This window comes from Ipomoea triloba, chromosome 3 (assembly GCF_003576645.1).
Source record: "Ipomoea triloba cultivar NCNSP0323 chromosome 3, ASM357664v1".
Classification (NCBI taxonomy): domain Eukaryota; kingdom Viridiplantae; phylum Streptophyta; class Magnoliopsida; order Solanales; family Convolvulaceae; genus Ipomoea; species Ipomoea triloba.
In genome coordinates, this window is record NC_044918.1 from 18126273 (window position 1) to 18148600 (window position 22328).

Sequence of the window (22328 nt, forward strand, 5' to 3'; positions counted from 1 at the left end):
TTTTTCTCTCTCTATCTCTTAAAATCGGTTTCTCCCGGAAAATCAACAACCATGAGTACTGTAAACATGGTAGGGTACCGGATTGGCAACGCGGTGGAGGTGTTGAGCAACGAGGAAGGCTTTGTGGGATCCTACTACGAGGCGACGGTGGTGGGTGTCGTTACTATGTCTGCTTTATTATCATTGTTCTAGAATTTGTAGTGCTAAGTATAAGAATTTTTAGTCAATTTCTTACATTGTTGTTTGGGTTATAGGAGTATCTCACTATGACGAATCAATTTCCTTTTCGTTTGGTTTAGTACAAAATAATAAATTCAGTTCTGGCGGAAAAGATTGTAATTCTGCCTTTAAAAAATGTCAAATTCATATCACTTACTCCATTTTGGCTTTTACAAATTATGCTATCAACGTAATGCTTGCAACGAAAAATTAAGGGTTCTAACTTGCTTATCTTTGCAAATATTAGCATCATCCAAATATAAATAACATTCTTCCTAACAATTTAGAACTAAACGTTTTTTTTAATGTTATTTTTTTAAATTTTATAACGACAAAAAGAAAAAGAATGAAAGAAAATAGAAATTAAATAAACTGTGGTTTAGTCACATCCTTAATTCTTAAATATTTATGATATACATTTAGTTAATTTTATAATTTCATTTCCTTAATTATATTTGCTATTTAATTTATTATAATTAAGTGAATTATATTTACAAATTAAAATAATTTAATTTCTAACTTTGTATGGATTAAAGTAGTCCCTAATATATTACGTATTTAGGTAGATTTCTAAATATTTATGATTTTTTTAAAATTAAGAGTATGAGTTTATATAAATTTTAAAATAAAGTTTCTTACTGAGTAAACATATAATTGCAATTAATGTGTATAATTATAATAGTAATCACAAATCTATAAAAAAAATACATATTTTCATACTGTAAAAAATACTATAAATGTAATACACACATACACACAAGAGATCATGTGCGATTATATGGCTAAGGTAAAAAATTGGGTGAATTCCCAACCATTGATCTTGCAAAAATCAACAGCCCAGAATGAAGAAAAATTTAAAAAAAATGCAATTCACCTACTGTATTTGTGATTACGAATTTTAATTATAATAATTATAATTGATAAAAGAATTTTAAATAATAACAGGATTGATTATATTTTAATAAAGTAAAATTGGAATAAAAGGTAAGTGATACCAATTAATATAATTAAATTAAGATAATATAGGAGAGCAGGGTGATATATAATAACCTTGAAAATAAGTAAACAAGAGGTTTAATAATAACCTTGAAAATAACGGAAAGTAAATAAATGACTTAATAATAACCTTGAAAATAACGGAAAGTAAATAAATGACGAAATTAGATTACGGTTGTATAGTCAATGGTTCACATAATTGATTGACCAAATTAAATTAAAAATTAATTCAAAGTGGTACAATAATTTGAGTGTTAACTGGACCAGCGGACCACATTTGCTGTAGCCTCAAATTCATTCTTTTGTCCTAACAAGATAACAATTTATAATGATTTGGGAGAAGAAAAGATAACAAATTATTATTAACATAAGTTATTAGTCCACATTAATGGCACTTAATACCTTTTTTTACTCACCCTTTTATTGGGAGCCATTATAGTCCTGAATATTGATTCCATTTTATCGATGCAAAATCACTCCGATTACGAATATGTTGCCTTAGATATAATTGGCAACATACAATTTCCTATTATATTGAGTGATATTTTTACACTAATCACATAATAAAATAATTGTACACATTCAATATTAGAATTTTTTTATTATTCTATCTTTAATTTTATTATCTAAATATATAATTTAAAATATTTATCCATGCATCGCACGGGTAATTGACCAATTATTTGTTTGAATTCAAGCAAGGATAACATTAGAAAACATAATTGATCCAACCATTTTCATCATTCGCACTATATAATATTGATGTTATAATTTATATAATTATATATCGATCTAAATATTCTTAAAACATTATAACAAAATTCATTCCGTGCAACGCACGGGCGAAAATACTAGTTAATTTTTAAAAGTATTATTCCATCCGTACCGATTTAACTTAAACTATTTATAATTTAAAATTTTGTTATTTGCTAATGACTTTGTGGTTTAGTAGGACTCTTCCAAATGAGATGTCATGAATTGCTTCAATTTGTTGAGAAAGTAATTATAAACAGATACTACATTGTTACAGAGTCAGTAATACTCAATTTTTTTTAGTGATATATAAAAGAGTATTTACTTTTCTAAACTAAATATCACAAAGTGAAATAAATAAAATACATTTTATGAATATATATATATATATGATTTGATGAATCCATAATTGAATTATATTATATATTGCCCTGTTATATTATATTATAGATTATTTGCATCTCAGCAATACTAAAAAAAAAATTAAAAATTATTTGTATCCACTTACCTACACATAGCAAAAAGGAAAATTGTAATTTAATCATATTGATTAATGTTGACAAAACTACGTGAGTTTGCCATGGCTATTATTTCAATGTTGTTCACCGTCCTAAATTAATGGGTCAAAATGGGGAAAAAAATTCTGAGTCTAAGATGACCTATTAATGTCTAAGTAAAGTCCGAGTCTTGTGACTTTGTGAGTGAGAGTGAGAGTAGGGTGGATGTGAAATGAGCAAGGTTTCTTACTTGCTTGATGAAGAGGGGTTTGAAAGCTAGAGTTTAAATATATTGTCCACGTGGCTAATTAACATGAAGAAATGGTAGTCGGCACGCTAAAGTTTCTCTTTGGATTTATAAGTTTTTCAAAGTAGTCGGTTGGGCTATTTGTCAAAATTTCATTAACAAATATATAAGCATTGAACAATATAATGCGTTCTTAATAATTTTGTTAGATCTCCTGAAATGGAATTGATTTTCTTCCTAAATATCACACGTTGATGGCGGCGAGTCTTCGGTCTTAAGAACTCGTCACCGACACTAATAGCTTGGCCATAACGATTCATTGCTTCGCCTTGCTATTATAACACCTCGGGTTAAACCTCGTGTTCTCGTATTGTCTCATGTATGATTCGGGTAGTGATCATTTAGAGACTTAATTCATTTGTTACAAAATTAATTTTGAATTAATTTCAATTTTAAATTCTAAATTAAATATCAGGTAATGGTAATTAAGTAAAAAGTGATTTAATTATCAGATTAATGCCATGATTAATTGCTATTTAATCTTACAACTCCTATATAATTCGATGGTAGAGCAGCAGATTTAAACAATACAGCAAAGTTATTTTCTCTCTCGAAAACTCTGCTTCTACTCCTTTCTATGCAAAATTGTGTTCATCCCTTTGCTCTAGTTCGTTGGGTTCATTTGTTTGGGTGCTCAAACTTTGAATTGTAATACGTTTTATCCTGGAAAATCTAGGCTATAACGCTCCTAGCACTTTTGGGGGTAGCAAATAAGGTTTTAAGGAAAGAGTGATTCGCTCAATGCGACACTCCCAGAAAAATTCAATTCGTTCTTGTTATTATGTAAGAAATATTATTTTCGCAGTAATATTTCATAATAAAAATTACAAAACTATTTATAAAAAATTTGCAAAAATTCCTTGCACTCAAAAAGTTTAATTTGCAATTTCATCACTAAACAGATAAAATCCAAACAAGGAATCACATTCAACTACGATCTCAAAAAAGATTGACTCTTGTGGAAGGGTCCGAACAACAAGGAAAACACATAAAGGACAAAATGTTGTGTGGGTGTATATATATATATATATATATATATATATATATATATATATATATATATATATATATATATATATATATTATTAACTATTGTTATTTTAAAGCTTTCATACTTTCAATTATGTATAATTTAATCGAGAAATATGATGAGCCAATATTATATTTTTTTAATATAGTGGAGAAATATTAACATTCTTTTTAGGATTACCAAGAATAAATGTACACCCATTCTAGAAATAAAATGGCATATGTGTAAGCAATTTAAGCAGTCAACGTACTATTACTCTTATCTTGTGGATACGACTCTCAGATCTCATTCCTTAATATTTTGGTTCTCTTATCCTTCACTAGTGGGAACAGGCATCGCATGCTTTGGTTTCACCTTCACCTTCATCACTTAAGAATTACTTCTTTCTTTTCTTTTTTTTTTCTTTTTTTTTTTTGGACAGTAGAAAAGAAACAATAAAGTAGAACCTACATAAAATGAAATTATGCAATAATTCCCAATTGAGAGGGGCCGGGCGAATGCCGGATAGAGGATCGGAGAAGTGTAGTTTCACTGTAATATTTTTACATTAAAATGTATAAATATTACATTTTTTTTTAAAAAGTATTATATTTTTTCATATAAATAATAATTATTTTATCTTTAATTTAGTATTACATTTAGTTTGATAATATAAGTATTACATTTTACCTTGACCCAACCCGTCTCAGACGGTCTTACACAAGTTTTTGTCTTATTTTAAATATAATATAATCAAAATAAATATTTTTTAACTTGTGATAAAAGTAGTAGTAAAAATAAGTATTGTTATAGATAGTTATAATTGAAAATAAAAATCATGTATTAACAATTTTCATATTAAAAAGAATTAAGTCTGAAATATTGTTGATCATGATGAGTTGGTGAAATTTAACTTAATCTTTTGTTAAAAGTTACAATATTATAATAAGCTTACTGATTTGATGTTGTCGAAGAGTAATTAAAGAGTTATGCAATGAAGTTATAGCATACTAATTTTTAGGTTTTCCTTGTGTATATATGATTAAAACCTCAATTGTCGTTATATGACAATTCCTCTTGCAAACCCTTATTGATATTTTGAAATATTAATTTTTTTCTATAAGATTAATTAGATAATGAATTTTTTGTTGCATTTTAATTTTTAAAGTAGAGAGAAATTTTAATCTGTCCCATATGACAATGTATTTGATCTTAGAACAATTCTAATATGACATTCATATTCTTTTAGGCGGAAGATTTAGAAAATAATATCTTTCACTTGTTTTAATGGTTGAAAAAAAATCAAATTAAGTAAAATTTATTATACTTTATCACAAAGAAGAAAAGGGTCACTGTAGGCCCCCTTAAACTTGTATCATGCATACTCAGACTAATCCCCGATGCGAAGGGTAAAGTGCGAGCCAGATTAGTCTTAAGAGATGAGAGTGCATGACCACTCACGCTAACTAAGTTGGTTTATATTACCATTAATATTAAGTATCATTATTAAAATGTTAGGAAATACTCATGCAATTGATTCAAATTAAAAATAATAAAAAGTTAAATGAATATTCTACTACTAAAGTTTATACCTAAAGAGAATAGGTAAAAAGAAAATATGATTTTAAGTTTGGTGTTTATGTACATTAATGTTTGTGTTTATTTGCATATACAACAAATATTACGAATATAGTACATAATAATATTATTAAATTAATGCATTAATTGACACTTTGACACTTAATATAAAAGGACATCATTTTGGAGTAGAATCCACCTAGATGTGGCAAGATATGATAGATTATGGGTCATCAAATCCCAAGTAGTATTTTCCTAATTTGTCATGCTGAACATTATGGACCAGGATGTAAACACATAGGCAAGACCTTTGTTTACTGCACACAAGTAGCCCCCTCACTTTGAGAGGTTGGCCCAACGTTGCCACTAGTGAGACTCGATCCCTGGTGTTTCTTCCCAAACTTCACTCATGTGACCAAATTTCACCACTGTACAAACTTAATATTGTTTTAGGGGGTGGGGACAATCCTTATACCATGGACCAGGGTTCACACTACGCTATGGACCTTGGTACATGTCAATGTGTTTTGTGTTGAGACTTTTTGTGTTTTGCGTTATGAAATTCTGTACCTAGAACAAATTAATAATTTTGTCTTGTGTTATGAATTTTTGTGTCTTGTGTTATGAAATTTTATGTCTTGTATTATGAAATTTTGTACCTTTCAAGTATGAATTATGTATCTCGTCTTTTCAATCTAGTTGGATCCATAATGTTATGCTATGTGTTTTTTTTTTTTTGGAATAGCTATGCTATGTGTTTTGTGTTGTGATTTTTTGTATTTCTTGTTATAAAAGTAGGTACTTTACAAATATAAATTATGTACCTGATTACTTTAATTCATGGTTCATAATGCTATATGGATCCTAGTTCATGATATAAATTGCAGGGGTGGGGCTATAGTATTATAAATTTAATCACCAATTTAAAAGTTGACTCAAACCATTCAACATTAATCCTTCAAGGAAGCTAAGTTGGTATATGTACAAGTCAATAGATGCTTACATATCCGTCCAAGCTTCGAATCTACGTACACCACACTGGCACACTGTATTTAAAAGGAAGAATTTTATTACATATATACTCTCAATTCTTATTCTATGATGTGATGAACATTAATATATTATTTTTTTATGCAGGCACATTATAAGTGTATATATATCACGATTTTGAGTGTGAGGGTAGAAAATAATAGTACACATAATAATTCCCCTACAAGGAAAATCCTACTTATTTTTGGAAGTAGGGCAGGTCCACAAAACAGCTTTTTAATTTGAATGATTTCTATCCTCAACTTTTGAGAGCTTGAAAAGCATTTATGTATAGTAGTATTTTCCTAGTACGACAATATTTTGGTTAGTTGTTGGTGCTCTTTGAATCTTTTACCAAAAGCAGGAACACACAGACGAGGAACATGCAGAGGAGAATAATATTTTGGTGTGATGTTGCGCCACATGTTACTGCTAATTAAGCCTTTAAACCCTCATCAATTCCCCTATCGATTAATGCTTATATATGAATGTCCTTTTTTCTTTCATACCGTTCAATGTGCGTGGAAACCAAAATCATGCTCCCTCGGGCCACCAAGCATAATATATATTTATAGAATAATTAGTTAATATCAATGACTAAGATTTAGTGCTTTCCCACCATGTTTAAAGGACAAAGATAGCACAAAATATTAAGCAATAATAATTTTGTTTTTAAGTAATTATCTAGCTACATATAAGTTATAGCTATAGTTTTTTTTAACATATTAATTGCACACAAAATGGTTTGATTAAATTTAAATTCACTGAAATAATTTTACAACTTTTTATAATAACATCAAATAATACGAATTTGTATATAGAATTTCTAATGCTTCCAAAATTATCCTATTTTTAAAAAAGTTAACCCCACTCAAACTCCCCAAATCAAATGCAAAAGGTATATAAAAAAAGTAAAGATAATTTTTTTTAATGATGATAAGATCATTTTCTTTTAAATTTTGGAAATGGTTGCTTAGAATAGATAAAAGAACTTATCTCAGATAACTCTAAGCCATAAGGGATAAGGCCATAAGGGTCAAATAGACCTCAAACTATAATGATTTGTGTAATTAGACTCTCCAACTTCTTCAATTAGGCCCTCAAACTTTTATTTTGAAGCAAACAAACCTTTAAAATTTTTGTGACATGTAATTGCAGGTCGACCTTTTTGTGACATGTAATTGCAAGTCGAGTTTCGACCAAATCAATGCCGCAGTGGAGATAGCTACTAGTTTGAAGATGGCCAGCCGGGCCTTGGCACAGGATACACGCGGGCGTGTTCCAAATGATATCAGCGAGATGCTTCATAGCTCAACTTCTAAAATAAAATCACTATTTATAGTGAAGATGTAGGAAAAATATAACTAATTTTATCCCTTTGAATCATTCCTATATTTAATATAATATTTTGAATTAAATATAAAGAATGTAATGAGACACCATCACGTCCAGGTTCATCATTTCATCTCATCTTCAAATAAATATCAAATATCCAAATTTCTTCAAAATTATATAATCAACATAACTTTGATTGACCAAATATAGTCAATGCCCGTCAATTTAAGCGGTCTGATTAACCCAATACCAAGATCAAACTCAATTAAATATTCCACCAATTTGAGCCGAACATCCAATTACATTTAATTAAGTTTTAATTAAGTAATTGCTTTCAAAAAAAAAATAATTAAACCAATTAATTATTCAATGGACCATTTAATTAACCCGTTTAAATAAATATTATTCCAACTAACCCAATTAAAGTAATTAATTTAATAATTAGATATTCATCTCGGCCCAACAAATTCATTTAAATTTTCAATGTTTACAACTACAAATAAATTTATTTATGAAATATGCAACATGAGATTTCAAAAAGATCAAATGTGCAACTTCACATTGACATGGAAATTGAGGTAGAGATCAAGTAATAAGGTGAAGAAGAAATTTTGTGTTTGCCATAACACTTGCATTCACCATGATCCTTCTAGAGCTCTTGACAATTTGACCAAAAATCTTCACCCCTTCTCTAGCTCTCAATAATTTGATCAAAAATCAATAAGCACTACTATTAGGTAGGTGTTGATATTGTGTGCATTACTATTAGGTAGGTGTTGATATTGTGTCTCTAGAATTGAATGAGTTTAAAGGTCCATGTCAACACGATGAAAGTGTTTCCTAGTATCCAATTTGCTTGATCTTATTTCAGTATAAGGTGTGAATTAAACTGTTGTGAATAGTAAATAGAGATATTTGTTTAAAAAAAAAGAAAAAGTAAATAGAGATATTTGACCATTCTTTATTTCTTTTATAGTATAAGAGAAATAAATAAATATTTTGAGATTCCTAGTATTTATTAGGTGTGTTCAAGCGGCAGCAACAACAACTACAATAATAATGTTATTATTATTGTTGTTTTGGGTATATATATATATATATGTATATATATGTATATATGTATATTAATTGTTTATATACATTTAAATATAATACGTAGGTTATGAAGAAGTGTCTTTTACAGTACATGATGGTTTCGTTTGTAATAATCAAACCAACAAACCTTACTAGTCTTTGAAATTAAGAATTTATGTAAATAGTCATAAAATAGGCTCATAAGAGTTAGAAATGTGGATCCATCTCAGCGGTTGTCTGGCCAAAAAATTTATACCACACCCGGTGAATTAGAAAGAAATGTGAGATGGAATTAGTAGACGAAGTCCTATTTTGAAAGAACCCATCTGTGGATCCATCTCAGCGGTTGTCTGGCCGCCGCTGACTAAAGCTCAGCTTTTCCTTTATGCACAATAGCGGGTCGGGCGTCGCCATTTTTAACTCTGGCGAAGCCCTAACTTGCTTGCTCGTGCAATCATATTCATACGTTTCAATTACTCATACAACAAATTCAGAATAGGTTCGGAAAAGAAGATTAGAGGAATATAATGTAGCGAATTGTTCGAGGCCGTAATCAAAACGATGAAATTTGAAAGGCACGGAGAATCGCAACATGATTTTGCCAACCTTCAATGCAAGAGATTTCGCCATTTTAAATCAGGCGCACTTGCTCTGCAAATTGGCTTTCTTAAGCATCACAATTCACTCAATCATCGAAATCGAAACAAATATACACACACAAAAATGAAAATCAGAGCATGAAATATAAGCAGAAGACCAATCGACGGTGGAAAAAGCATCGCAAACACCGCCCATCGGCGATGGAGTAAAATACAGGAGTAGATGAAGAAGACTAAAGGTGATGGCTTTATATAGGGAAAAATGTTGTCATAGAAGAAACCCTAGTTATGGGTGGGAACTAGATTATTTCTTGGGCCTCGCTTAAGAGTTAAGTTTTTAGCCACATTGCATAATTGCATTCACGTTATTTTCGGCCTATAACAGTATAACCTAAACATGTAAAACAAAACAAATATGTAAATAGAGTTAATTCCATGGTAGGTTCTTTGTTTTCTTAGCAATTTTAAACTTAGTTACACACTATTATTTTTATCATTTTTAATATCACAAACTATAATTTTTTGAACACTTTTAATGTCTCTTATGATTTTTCTTATTTTTAGTAAGAGAAGATGATACTTGAAAAATCAATTAGGCCCCTAAACATTTAAAAAGTGTAATACGGAGTACATTTTAATATGTTAAGGGTAAATAAGTCCAAAAATCGATAAAAGACTTACAATTGCAGTTGGCCGCCTTTTGCCGATGTATGGCGACTGGTTGCTGCTGGTCGCCGAATTTTTGTCGGCAAAGTAAATATCTACAATTGTATGCCATTTATCGATTTTTGAGTTTATTTACCTCAATTTAACATGTTAAAAGGTCTAATTATACATTTTAAATGTTTAGAAGTCTAATTGACTTTTCGTTCATGGACTTATTTGACCTTTTTCTCTTTTAGTAAAAATATTTTTATCTTTTCATATTTTTCTTTTATTATTTTTTTAATTTTATAAGTCCTAATTTTATTGGTTCTTATCTAGATTTGTAGGCTTATATAACGTCTGAACAACTAGAAGCCCTAATCTGAGTCTCAAACTCCTCGTAGCAATCCGGCTCACACAGATACACACGGGCGCTCGGCGAATGATAGCTGTGTGCGAAAGCAATGCCCGGCCAAGGTAAGAGTGTTTCTTCAATTTATTCACGGATTCATTCTGTTATTTGATTTTATTCACAAGTGCTATGGTGGGAAATTATGTGCTAAAATGTTGCTGCATTTTGTGTCGACATAGCAATGATTCTCTAGATCATTCTATGCCCTTCAAATTGCTGCCTTCTGTGTTGAATCTTGATAAATTGCTTTGTATTTTCTTTTTTCCTTTAAAATTTTGAGGCAGGCCTTGTATCGGTATTCTATTTCATGTTCAATTCCAGCAGTTTTTCTTAATTTGGCTGCCTCTGTTTTTTCCATTGTTTTGTGAAGGGACAAAATAGAATAGCTTGAAATTTTGAACCCACAAATAAACGTGATTCTGACTCAAATTCCATATATAAGTATTGTCGAAGTTGATGGATCTGTTGTGTTCTTTCTCTAGTGTATAAGCTTCATTCTAGAAGTATAATGATTTGAATCATTAAAATGTTCAAATGCCTAATACACACTATTTTGATAGCAATCAATGTATGGAGAATCAAAGTACTGGTTTTCCATCTCTCTCTAACTTTTTTTTTTTTTAACTTCTCTAAATATTATTGTGGTAAAGTATGGAAATTTTTATTTTTTTTAATTATTAAGATGAAGAAGATTTTAATATGATGGCTCCATACAGAGTCAGCAGCAGGTGCCAGTTAATGGCAGACCCGTCTGCCGCATGGAGCCTAAACAGATTATCCAGCTGAAGACCCATGATTCATATGAAATTGTTTCATGACACAATAATCTGGATATATTATTTTTAAATTATATATTTAATTGAATGAGGCACTTGTGTCAGACAACGGGGGTTTGTTCAAATGTCTCTAGCAATCCACCTTTTGCATGGTGCCAATAAAGAGCTACTAATCACGATTGGAGGAAACTGATTTTTCCTACCGTTTCCCTTCAAATTTGCAGTAGCTAAATCTGTTTCCTTAACAATATATATATTTTTCATCTATTTTGTTTGTGTCTTGTTGGATGAGATGATGCTGCAGTGATGAGGCTCTAACATATAAGAAGATCCTACTTTGTATTTGGATCTTCAGTGAAATTTACTTGTTACGCTTGGCTTCTGAGCACATTTTTCACCTCTTAGCCCTATGAAATGCAAAATCTGGTTTCTTTCTGAATTACTTGGAGTGATTGTTGTTTGTTACGTTGCATTCAAAATGCCCATTGATTATAGAAATTATATTGATCACTTTTGTATTGTAGGATAAAGTTTGCACTGAAGAGATTGCTAGAGGAACGACAACAAAGGGGGATAGAGTTTAGCAAGACTCAAGAAGTTATTCACCGAGTTTTGCTCAGAAAATGAAGAAAAAGAACCTATCGAAGAATGCAAAAGCAGCTGAGCAGAACCCTGTGGCAGAAAACATGAAGAAGCCGCCACCACCTATCACATCTTCTGTGACACCTAAGAAGCTAAAGTGTGGCAGTGAAATCGATGAAATCTTTGCAGGGAAAAAGAGAAAGAAGCCGGAGAAGCCTAAAAAAAGGGCTATGAAGAACAAAAGGAAGGATAGCAAAGATGGTAAAGAAAATGGTTCGATCTCTGGTTTAAGGTCTAGGAAAAGGACGGGAGATGGGCTTGCAATTTATACTGAGGAGGAATTGGGTATCGGCAAGGCGGATGCCGGAGGTACTCCTCTCTGTCCGTTTGACTGCGATTGCTGTTTTTGATATTATAGGAATGGAATAGAATGGAGGAGACTTTGGATTGTTTTGGTAACTAAATCTTCAAAAATATTAGGGAAAATAGCGGATAACAAGTAGTTTTAGATTGAGAAAAATGGGCCGGCCATATATAATGTCTTAAGAATTGAATCAAACTGGCGATCACTCCAATCACCCAACATGCTGGCTAGACAATGTCTGGTAAATTATATCATGGATTATGATCTATCTTGTCTTGTATTGTAGACCCTGATTCAAAAATAATATTTAGACTCTGTATATGTAAATGCTGTGGACCATGGGACAAATGCTGTGCAGATTACAAATGGAATTTCATTTTCATATTGCATCTTGCGGAAATGTGGCTTACGATCATTTGGGCTGATATCCTTGTGCCGTGACCACATGATTGCCGTTGGACTTGGCTTGATACTGAACTTAATCTCATTGAAATCAATTGGGCTGGGCTGTGAGAAATTATCATCTGGCCCACTGGAACTTTGCTGGCCTAAATTGCTTTTGAATTTTTGGTTTTAAGTTTTTGATTGAAGGGCTGACAACAGTGGACTTGCTTGGGCTGGGACTTTTTCAAATACCTCATTTTAAATATTGTCTTTAGCTTGGGCTTTCTTGTGTTCCCATCTGTGGGGCCGTTGGCTTTATTAACCTCTAATGAGGTTAATTGCCTCTATTAGCAAAAAATTGTTAATTATAGGTACAAAAGGTGTTAACTGAAACTACAAAATTTTGTATTAAGGTTCACAATGCAATATGGTCCATGTATAATAATTGATTTCCGTGCATAAAAACACACACTTGAGTTCTTGTGACAACCTTCTTTCTCTTGCCACTTCACTTTCTTTTTCTTCCCAAGACCACAACAATGCAACTACCCAAAAACACTTCCACTAAATAGCTACTCCGTATTTTTTTTTTCACCAATAAGCTTGGTGAAAAATATCGGAGCTGACCGTTGAAAAGTGTTAGTTGTGAATAAAGATATTAGTATGTAAGTGGAGAATTTCTAGAATAAAGATAAAACCATCAAAAGTGGAAATTAGGAGCGATGATGCATGTATGTATTTGTTTGGACAAATATAATGGTAGACAGCCGACAAAGCAGAAAACAGAGGCGAGGAAGATGACAAAGTAAGATGATGACCCAACGAATTAATAGTCACATGGCGGTATATATACTACAGAATATGCTCTCTCACCTCTCATCTCATCTCTTTTGAATGTATATATACTCCGGAAAAGGAATCCCATTCTACGCTTAGCTGGATTTAACCCACCATCCTATCGTGACTTTCCCATGCATCATGCATGCATATATATATATAAACTGACAAAAGGTGGTGTCGACGTCGTCTAAGCACGCGTCTCCGCCCGCCCGGGATCCTCCATCGCCACCGTTGGTAGCAAAACACCAAAAACACGGCCTTTTGAATAGTAAAAATAAACGTGTGCCCGCACGCCGAAGCTACCACCAATTTTCCTCTATATACCAATGGATGGATGCCGGAGATTAACGCTCACATTTCTGAATCAACTTCAATCGGAGATATCCTTCTCAGTGTAAGCCACCTTAAAAATTAATGACTAAAATTTAAAATATGTGATAATTAGAGGACTAAATTTGAAAGAGTAATTACTAAGAATAAAATTGAAAAACACAAAAATATAAATAAAAAACAAGGAAACAAGGGTGAAATTATAGTAGATGGTTATTTTTAAAACTATATGGATGTAAAAGTAATATTTGTAAATTAGAGGAGTCTAGTGTCAAAGTAAAAAGCAACGGTGAGCCCCACACTGCTCTTAACAATCACCCGACACGTGTACAATCTTATCCGTTTCCTCCATGTTATAGGCTTTATAAAAGGCAGGCAAAAATCTCGTCATTAAAATAAAGCGTTTTAGCAAAAGCCGTCAACTCTCGTTAAAACCTACTTCCACGGCAGTTTCTCTCTCTACATTTACGGAGCGGTAGAAATGGCGACGAATTTGTTACCGTTGCGGCCGACCGTCGTCATGGCGTGCGCCGGCTCCTCCCACCGGAAACCTGACGCCAGTGGCCGGAAAGCCGGCGGAAACTCAAACTGGTGGGCCCCGGTTTTCGGATTTCCCGCCGAACCGGACTACATTGGCGCGAATTCCAACAGGAAAGTCGCGAACAAAACGGATCCCGATCTAGATGCAAAACCGGCGATCTCTCGATTCGCTCCCGGCGCCTTCACGGAGGATAAGGCGCGACAACTCCGGAAGCTCACAACGGAGTCGTCGTCGTTCCATGACGTCATGTACCACTCCGCCATCGCTTCCCGACTCGCCTCCGATTTCTCAGACCGATCCGGTCAGTGATCTACAGTCCCGGTTCGGGACGATTCATGACCGGTTGTTTTATTTTTATATATTTTGCTGCTCAATGAACTTGAAATTTTAGTTGGTGATAACGTGGACCATGCTGATGCAATGATCTAATTGTACGACTGCAATTATATATATATATATATATATATATCGATCTTCTATCCTATGCAGATAAGTATGAAGTTCAATAATGCTTGCTTGTGCAATCGGTAAATATACGCAATGATGTGGTCCATGTGGAACACTTCATCAAGAAAATTTGTACTTCAGATATGTCTTATATGTACTGCTATTACATATTAGTCAATATGTATATACTCGGTTTTACTAGTGCATACCATCAGGTAATAGTATCGATTTTTTTTGTCACTTAAAAAAATTTATATATTCTATGATTCTCGAAGCATATACTCTCATTAATGATATGTGTTTTGGAAGGATGTGTTTGAAGTGGTTTAATCTGATTACCTCAATTCTCTTGTTCTTTCTCTAGTTTTTATTTGTCTAGACTAGAAAAAATGGAGAAATAATTTATTTTTGCTTATATAACTGAAATTGTATACATGAGTTGAATGATAATGATGGTGGGATGTGGTCATAGTCAAATGGGGCCTGATTTAGAAGCAAGAAGGCCTTTAAAAGATGTTGACAAAATTTAGACAGGTATTGAAGTGGGGAATATACTACCACTTGCAGAATTATTAATGAAAGATGCCATTTTTCAATATACAAATCAATACAAGAATAAGACTGTAGTGGACACAGGATGTTGCCTTTTTGTGGAAAACTATGGAGTTGCAGTTTAGTTATTGCTTTCTGAGAATCTTAGGTTCTAATTGATGTTTATATTAAGAGTCTGTTTGGTGCTTTCCCAGGGAACAACTTAGAATGAGAATTGAAAATCACTAAAACTACACTATTATGTAGCCAACACACAACTACAAGAAATCCATCTTTTTTCAACTTTTGTAACTTACTCTCAATGAATTCTTGTATTGCAATTCTAATGTTTTTTTTTTTGGCAACTACTACAACACAGTTTCCAAAAATTAAAGGCCAGAAGTGAAGTGCTAAATAATTCTCAAGGTGAAGAATGAAGATGGCAAACAATTCACCAGTGCCATCATACCTGTGAACAGCCATCTTGTAACAATACTGTCATGCTGCTTATTACAAAAATAAATGTAAAAAATGTCTCTCCAAGAAACCAGATTCCATCGCTTCACTTGCTCTCAACATCATATAGCTCTGATCTGAACATATATGTTAAGGCAAACAAGCAAATTATATATATAAAAACAGATGTCACAATGATCAACGATGACCCGCTTTGTATATACTCCCCCTTCTGAAATAAATATAAATATCATTTTCTGGAATAAACACAACTAAAGAGGCAATGAGCTACTGTATTTTTTTGTTCCACTTCTAAGTAAGAACAATAACACTTCATAAATCATAACAATTTCTCATGTATAATCCTATCATGAGCAGGGCATCTATTCACGTGTCACAGAAGTGGCCAGATAATTGAAAAATGTGACAGCTTGTGCATAAAAAGCGAAACTGATGCTTGAATAATGATACAAGTATAACCCCAATCTTCTTCTCAACATTAAGTATACACCATGGAAGCATTACAGAGAACTTGATGACAAAAAGGCAAAAAACATATATCTATCCTTGATCTTGGACAAGACATGATGATAAGGCGAAGTCCTAACAGAATCATTATCCCTACTAACAAATAAACTCATTGCCAATATAAGAATCAAACATAACATCATCGCTTGTCATCTCTGTGAAACGCTTTATTCTTTGAAGTCTAGTCCTTTTTGCAGAGTTCTTCTTTCTATAATGTAGGTTTCCATTTACCTCTACTTTTCTAGTATAGTCTTGTCATCTTTGCAAGAAAACTACATATCACTATTCACTATCCATAAGGTATATTTCTCTATTCAATATTTGACAGATTATTCTTCCATCTTACTGTTCACAATGTTGAGCCATGGGACCTAAAGAGCCTTGTCAGCCTGAATCTAAAAGAACTGAGCTTTCTAGTGATCTAAAGTTCAGTCCTTTTGACAGCTATTTTCTGATCCTAACCGCAGTTCATACAGTCTAGAAATACTGCAGGCACTGTTCAGAACGAGCACCACAAAATCAACCTTATACTCTCATTTTATAAAGACCCTCAAAGTTAAATATAAGCAACAGAATAATCTAATCCTCATTGCTTATATAGTCACATGTAACAATCACAAATGAATAACACCTGAAGCAAACTCATGTTCTTCGAACTGCAAATTGGTTGTAATATCTTTTAGAAAGTTCAAGTAACCTAAAGAAACTCAATATTATCAATAGAGAAATTAAAAATTAAAAAATAAAAAAAAATTCTGTCAAAGTGAGCAAAGGGTAGAAAATAGTTTCTGTTATGATATAGAAAAATGGAGTGTGTATTTCTCATTGTGACAACTTTAGAATTTCATGCTATTTGTTAATCCAAGTATAATAATGAACCCAACTTGCTCTTATGATCATACTTGCCTTGAAAATTTTCTTCAAATGACATTCAATCCAACAGTCAACAGATAGCAATTCTAACATTTCAAGAATCCAGATTCCAAACAACATATTTTATAGCTGGACAGGTCAGCACAATATGCAAGGATGTGACCTTTCCAAAAAAACTCCCTAGAATTAAAAAGTCTATCATGAAAGGAACCATAACCAAACAATCACTCTATCAGTATACTTGGTGAATTGTATGTATAGAAAAGTAGCATCATGCATTAATCCTAAGATTTATTAACAAGTTTATATCAATGTATAATTTGAAATAAACTGGATTTGATTAAGTTAAATTCTTCAGGTGCATCATTTTGATGAGAGTGTTTGGGTTGATTTAGAATGGATTACTGTTCATATTTCCCTCCTAGAACTGTCCAGATGGACATTTTCCAATCCATTTTGGTTGAAAAATCCCTTCTACTAAATCATCATTAGTAAAGTTGGATAATGACAAGAAACATGTAAGATAAGAGCTATGAGAGGATGAATCCAAATATGCGGAACAAACATCTCAGTTCAAACAAAGTATACATGAGGAGAGCAGACATTAATAACCAGTGATTAAAATAAGGAAACATCATAGCATTTGTTGTGGAAATTGAATCAATGTAGTGCTAATCTCATTGCCAGACTTGTAATTTAAAAGAGTTGAAAATACTTACGATTTTGGCTGCATTCAAAATGTCTGAAGAGCACTTTAAGTGCAATATCCTAGTCAGCCCAAGTAAACGTTGTTGTGAACTATCCAAAGCATTAGTATGCATAGAGGAGGACCCAACATTTATTTGTCCTTAGGTGGATATGGAAATCAAGCAGTGGTGGTGCTGATGGGAGGTACATAGGTGGTTGTGGTGATGATGGGAGTAGTTAGGCAGGGTGGGGTATATGTAGGTGGTGGGGGTAGATAGGTAGGTGTGATGGAGGTTAGTAAGTGATGGTGAATGTAAATGAAGACTCGTGTATGCTTTTACATTTGGAAATTTTGAAAAACTCTTTTTAGCATTTTCCAAATTTATTTGTTATGTTGAAGAACTGTGTATTTTCCATTTTTGTGTTTTCTAATTTAAAAAATAGTTCATTTTGAATTTAAAAAAAAAAAATCATTTGTCTATCTTTCTAAAACAATTGAAATTACTTGACAGGACCATTGAACCTGGTGAGAACCAGTAAGGCTGTAACCTTTGAACATGGTTAGTTTGGTCAAACAACAAGCTCCCAGGCTGATCATTCTTTCAAGAAGAGCCATAGACTGGTCCTCTAACGAAGTTCAATGGAATCCACTACAAAGCAACTCAATTAAATTAAATATGTATGCTGCTATGTGCCAACCAACTGGATTAGCTAGTGCCATCCGACTTCTCCAAGGTGAGGAAGGCATATCAGGGATTGTTGCAAATAAAGAATTTATGTATAGCTTCATAGTGTAGTTATGGGGTCTAAGGGAAGGTCTATTGCTAGCAGAGGTAAAGAGACTTGTGGAAATAGTGACCAAGATGGATACTGCTCTTGTAGTCTCTTATATGAACAAAGATGGAAATGTGGAGGGAACATGAGTTTATGCTTGTGACAAATTGCAAGGTACTTGTGTGCATGCGGGATAGGTAGGAGAAATATAAAGCGTCAATCATGAAGGGAATAAATGCGTGGATTCCCAGGACAACTTGGGTCAAGACAGGCTGGAGGGAACTTCTATCCTAGAAGAGCCACCACAAGTACCTGAGCCTTGAGGACCTCCTCAAGGATGACAGAATGCATTGGCCCGGGATAAGCATACGATATTAGGTCACAGCTATGTAACTAGTACCTCAACCAAGCCCAACAACCCAGTAGCCGCAAAGAATCATCTAATGAACATAACTATCCTCGCTATTTAAGTCACTATTAAGCATCGAAAGTGCGAAATGGCATAATGTCACACAACCTAGGTATAGATTGCCTGCAGTTCTAGCATAAGCACAATACTTTCCACCTCCTCATGCCAAGACCTTACATCTTACTTCTAAATTCTCACTGAGGGATTGGAGCAGCACAAATGACAATGTCCTCACAACAAAATTTAATCAATTCAGCAAGAGTAAATGGGATATCTAAATATGCAAAATAAGAAATGAAGGATACATCAAGTAAAGTCCATGAGCAAATGCACCGGCCAGAACGCCATAGAACAGCCGATCCCTCACAACCGGATTGTGTCGCAGAGAAATCCGAACTGATAAACCAGAGTTCATAACCATTAGGGCATTTAGGAACCAATAATAAAACCTAAAATTGAGAATAATGACAATATAAATACACGCAATTTATGAAAACAAAAAAAAAATGAAAACTTACTGAGAGGAAGAACAGGAGCATAGACTAAAGGAAGCAGCATCATGAACGGGGGTTGCTTTCGTGTCCTTAAAACTTTCCTTTAAACCAAAAGGGATACACATCAATTCATAAATTCAGTCAGGAATCAAGAAAAAAAAATCATTTTTTTTGTTAATTTGGGTAGTATGAAAATCAAATTTGTGGTTTGTTATCAAGCAACGGGGCTTACTGCTCATTGGGGATCTGGGGATCGGTCCGTGAAGCCATAGCCGCCGAGAACCAGAAATCGAGACGTCGAGTGACAGAAGAATTGAAAAACTGGTGGCGTCTAAACAGGTGGCCGGGGGCGGTAATACGTTCAATGTAGCTGGCTTGAGGATCCTTCCGCTTTTTATTTCTTAGGCTCCTATGATTTTAACATATCAAATATCAAGCCATCCAATTTGGAAGGCTAATTCCCCCACCAATTTTAATAAAGGAAAAAGGTCAAAATTGACTACGGAATATAACATCAAAGGTCACTGAACCAAAAAAAAAAAGAAAAAAAGTACAATTAGATTATTGAATACTCTATGCAATTTTACCTAATAGTAAATTAATACTAATTTTAATAAAGGAATAAGATCCAAATTGGTTAGTGAACGTAACATCAAAATGTAATTAAGTCACTGAACAAAAAAATACAATTAAGCCATTGAATGCTCCAAATAAATGCAATTTTACCTAATAGCAGATTAACACTAAGTTCTTCCAATTGTCTGCTTACGAGGATGATGACTTGACATTTTAAAATATTTTTTAATAAAAAATTATAAAAAAAAAAAAAAAAAACCATGCGCCCACCCCCTTCCCCTCACCCTCCCTCCTTTGTCTTCGGTTGGAGATGATTAAAGATCTGTCTTCGTCTCCAACCGGAGATGGGGAAAGGGGGTGGCGTGAGACAAGACCTTCGTCACACGCCACCCCCCTTCTTCCCCCCCTTCGTCTCCGCTGGAGATGAAGATCAGCGGTAGCTGCCGATCACCCTGTCGTTTTTTTTTTGGTTAAAATTTTTTATTAAAAATTATTTTAAAATACATATGAAAATCTCATTTCTCATCAATGATTCACATGTTAAGGATTTTGTTGACGAATGATAAAATGATCATGCCACAATAATACTAGGACCAAAGAGAGATGCTTTGAAAAAAGAAAGACTAAAAGTGGATTGCCACATATAAATCTATGACCAAAATAGAATTTTTTTTTTTATATTCTATTGATAGTTGTGATATCATTGATGAAAAATGAGATTTTAAATGCACCGAGACTTGCATGCAGCTACCTACTATCTAAATCCTCTTTGCGATATTTTTTTTTTGAAGGATAAAAGTGCATTAATAAACATTAAGAACAATTACAACAAGGTTCAATGGAATGAAAAGTCATTCCATACAATCTGACATAGAACCAAATTTTTTAGCTAAGCTAATGAAATTTGGATTCGCAGACTGAGTTACAAATTGAAAACTTTGATCCTTGTAGGACCTAAAGGCTTCTTTCAAATGTTTGATGGTCTTGCTGAATGTAGACAGGTCTATCTCTGAACGAAAAATCTTGCCAACCACCTGAGTCTTTATCTTCGTACTGAAGTTCATTGACATTAATCCCAACTGAAGGTACGTAACCGACCTTTCCTCTTTGTGATTATTCTCCTAATTTTTTTTAAACATCTAGAGATTAAGCTTGGATTGTTCCATTGTTTAGACAAACTCATATATATCCAATAGAGATGAAATGGAGAAAGCTAACCTACAATGTAGTGCTTTCCACAATCGAGAAGGTTTTTTTTTTTTTTTTTTTTAGCTAAGAAAATATTCCACAAACGAACTCCTAGTAAGTTAAAAATTTAAATTCTTACTTAAATTGTTAATTATGTGTGTTAATTAATTATAACAGACTCAAATACTTAATATTACTACAGAGTTGAATGGTGGACTTAATATGGAGATGACACTCTAGAGCTTCAAAGTTTGCAGGGTTTATTTTTGTGATACACAATGGAATAAATTTTTTTTTAAAAATCTACGTGTCAATCCAAGTAAGCAAAATTGGTAAGTAACATGCTAAAAAAGGCATTCACAACATTTTTCCGAGTTCATGTTTTTAGAGTTTATTTGAATTGAATGGTTAAATGGTTGTTTTTCAAATTGTTGGATGACTTATTTGTACTTTATCCCAAAAATAATTGCAAAATGGTGAAAGTATCCAATATTTTGAATATTTAAACATATTTGACTAAATTATTTTATATATTACCAATATACCATCATGGTCCAAACATATATATTTGGTCCATTAAATTTATATATTTCTCAAACCCATTAATATTTGTTCAAAATTATTTGGCCCAACTATATCAATCAATTCGCCAGGCTCTAAAAAATTCAATATCCACGCTGCGTTTTAATTTATTTTTGCATTCTTTTATGCATTTTCCTCTGATTTGTGACACTTTGTTGTTTCTGCGGGGGATTTGGATGATTGGGTAATGAGGGGGACAATTCTTGATGGAATTTATGGGGTTTAAGCTTTCAGCCATCTGTAGAAGACATCCATGACAACTAATTGAATTCATTATGTTTCAATAAACATGTAATGAATTCTGAAAATTAATAGTCCAAATTTTAGTCCATTGTGCTTCTCTTTTGAATTGACTCTGCACACAAGGAATTCATTTTTAGATTGGGGAACTCTAGTTCTGCGCACAAGGGATCCATCTCTACATACTTTGGGAGCCCTAACTCCAAGATATTGTTGGTTGGAATTGAACCCTAAGTAATGACTTTAGGTCAGATGCTCGACCACTTGAGCTGG

The 22328-nt window shown here is 32.8% G+C and overlaps 3 protein-coding genes and 3 non-coding genes across 6 annotated transcripts; 3 read left to right on the plus strand and 3 right to left on the minus strand.

Annotated features, from left to right (window-relative positions):
* Positions 1 to 9074: 9074 nt before the first annotated feature.
* Positions 9075 to 9251, minus strand: LOC116014573. The gene has a single exon (XR_004097440.1). It is a non-coding gene; the product is annotated as a small nucleolar RNA snoR143 (small nucleolar RNA).
* A 72-nt stretch (positions 9252 to 9323) lies between these two features.
* LOC116014556 lies at positions 9324 to 9449 on the minus strand. Its single transcript, XR_004097424.1, has one exon. It is a non-coding gene; the product is annotated as a small nucleolar RNA snoR86 (small nucleolar RNA).
* Positions 9450 to 10399: 950 nt separating this feature from the next.
* On the plus strand, positions 10400 to 12564 carry LOC116012117 (uncharacterized protein C6G9.01c-like). Its single transcript, XM_031251587.1, has 2 exons — positions 10400 to 10518; positions 11754 to 12564. Exon 2 carries the CDS (start codon positions 11853 to 11855, stop codon positions 12219 to 12221), a length of 369 nt encoding a protein of 122 aa, XP_031107447.1. The 5' UTR covers positions 10400 to 10518; positions 11754 to 11852; the 3' UTR covers positions 12222 to 12564.
* On the plus strand, positions 11527 to 11619 carry LOC116014554. Its single transcript, XR_004097422.1, has one exon. It is a non-coding gene; the product is annotated as a small nucleolar RNA R24 (small nucleolar RNA).
* A 1578-nt stretch (positions 12565 to 14142) lies between the features above and the next one.
* On the plus strand, positions 14143 to 15824 carry LOC116012828. Its single transcript, XM_031252505.1, has 2 exons — positions 14143 to 14571; positions 15628 to 15824. The coding sequence occupies exons 1-2, from the start codon at positions 14211 to 14213 to the stop codon at positions 15639 to 15641; spliced, it is 375 nt and encodes a 124-aa protein (XP_031108365.1). The 5' UTR covers positions 14143 to 14210; the 3' UTR covers positions 15642 to 15824.
* LOC116012829 lies at positions 15528 to 19901 on the minus strand. Its single transcript, XM_031252506.1, has 4 exons — positions 19702 to 19901; positions 19494 to 19570; positions 19281 to 19371; positions 15528 to 15841 (listed from the first exon to the last, which is right to left on the minus strand). The coding sequence occupies exons 1-4, from the start codon at positions 19737 to 19739 to the stop codon at positions 15811 to 15813; spliced, it is 237 nt and encodes a 78-aa protein (XP_031108366.1). The 5' UTR covers positions 19740 to 19901; the 3' UTR covers positions 15528 to 15810.
* Positions 19902 to 22328: the final 2427 nt, after the last annotated feature.

Coding starts and splice junctions, on each gene's coding strand:
- LOC116012117 (XM_031251587.1), top strand. CDS start 11,853: ATGAAGAAAAAGAACCTATCGAAGAATGCAAAAGCAGCTGAGCAGAAC.
- LOC116012828 (XM_031252505.1), top strand. CDS start 14,211: ATGGCGACGAATTTGTTACCGTTGCGGCCGACCGTCGTCATGGCGTGC.
- LOC116012829 (XM_031252506.1), bottom strand. CDS start 19,739: ATGGCTTCACGGACCGATCCCCAGATCCCCAATGAGCA. Junction 19,571..19,701: donor CCCCAGATCCCCAATGAGCA/GTAAGCCCCGTT, acceptor TTTGGTTTAAAG/GAAAGTTTTAAGGACACGAA. Junction 19,372..19,493: donor TGCTCCTGTTCTTCCTCTCA/GTAAGTTTTCAT, acceptor CTGGTTTATCAG/TTCGGATTTCTCTGCGACAC.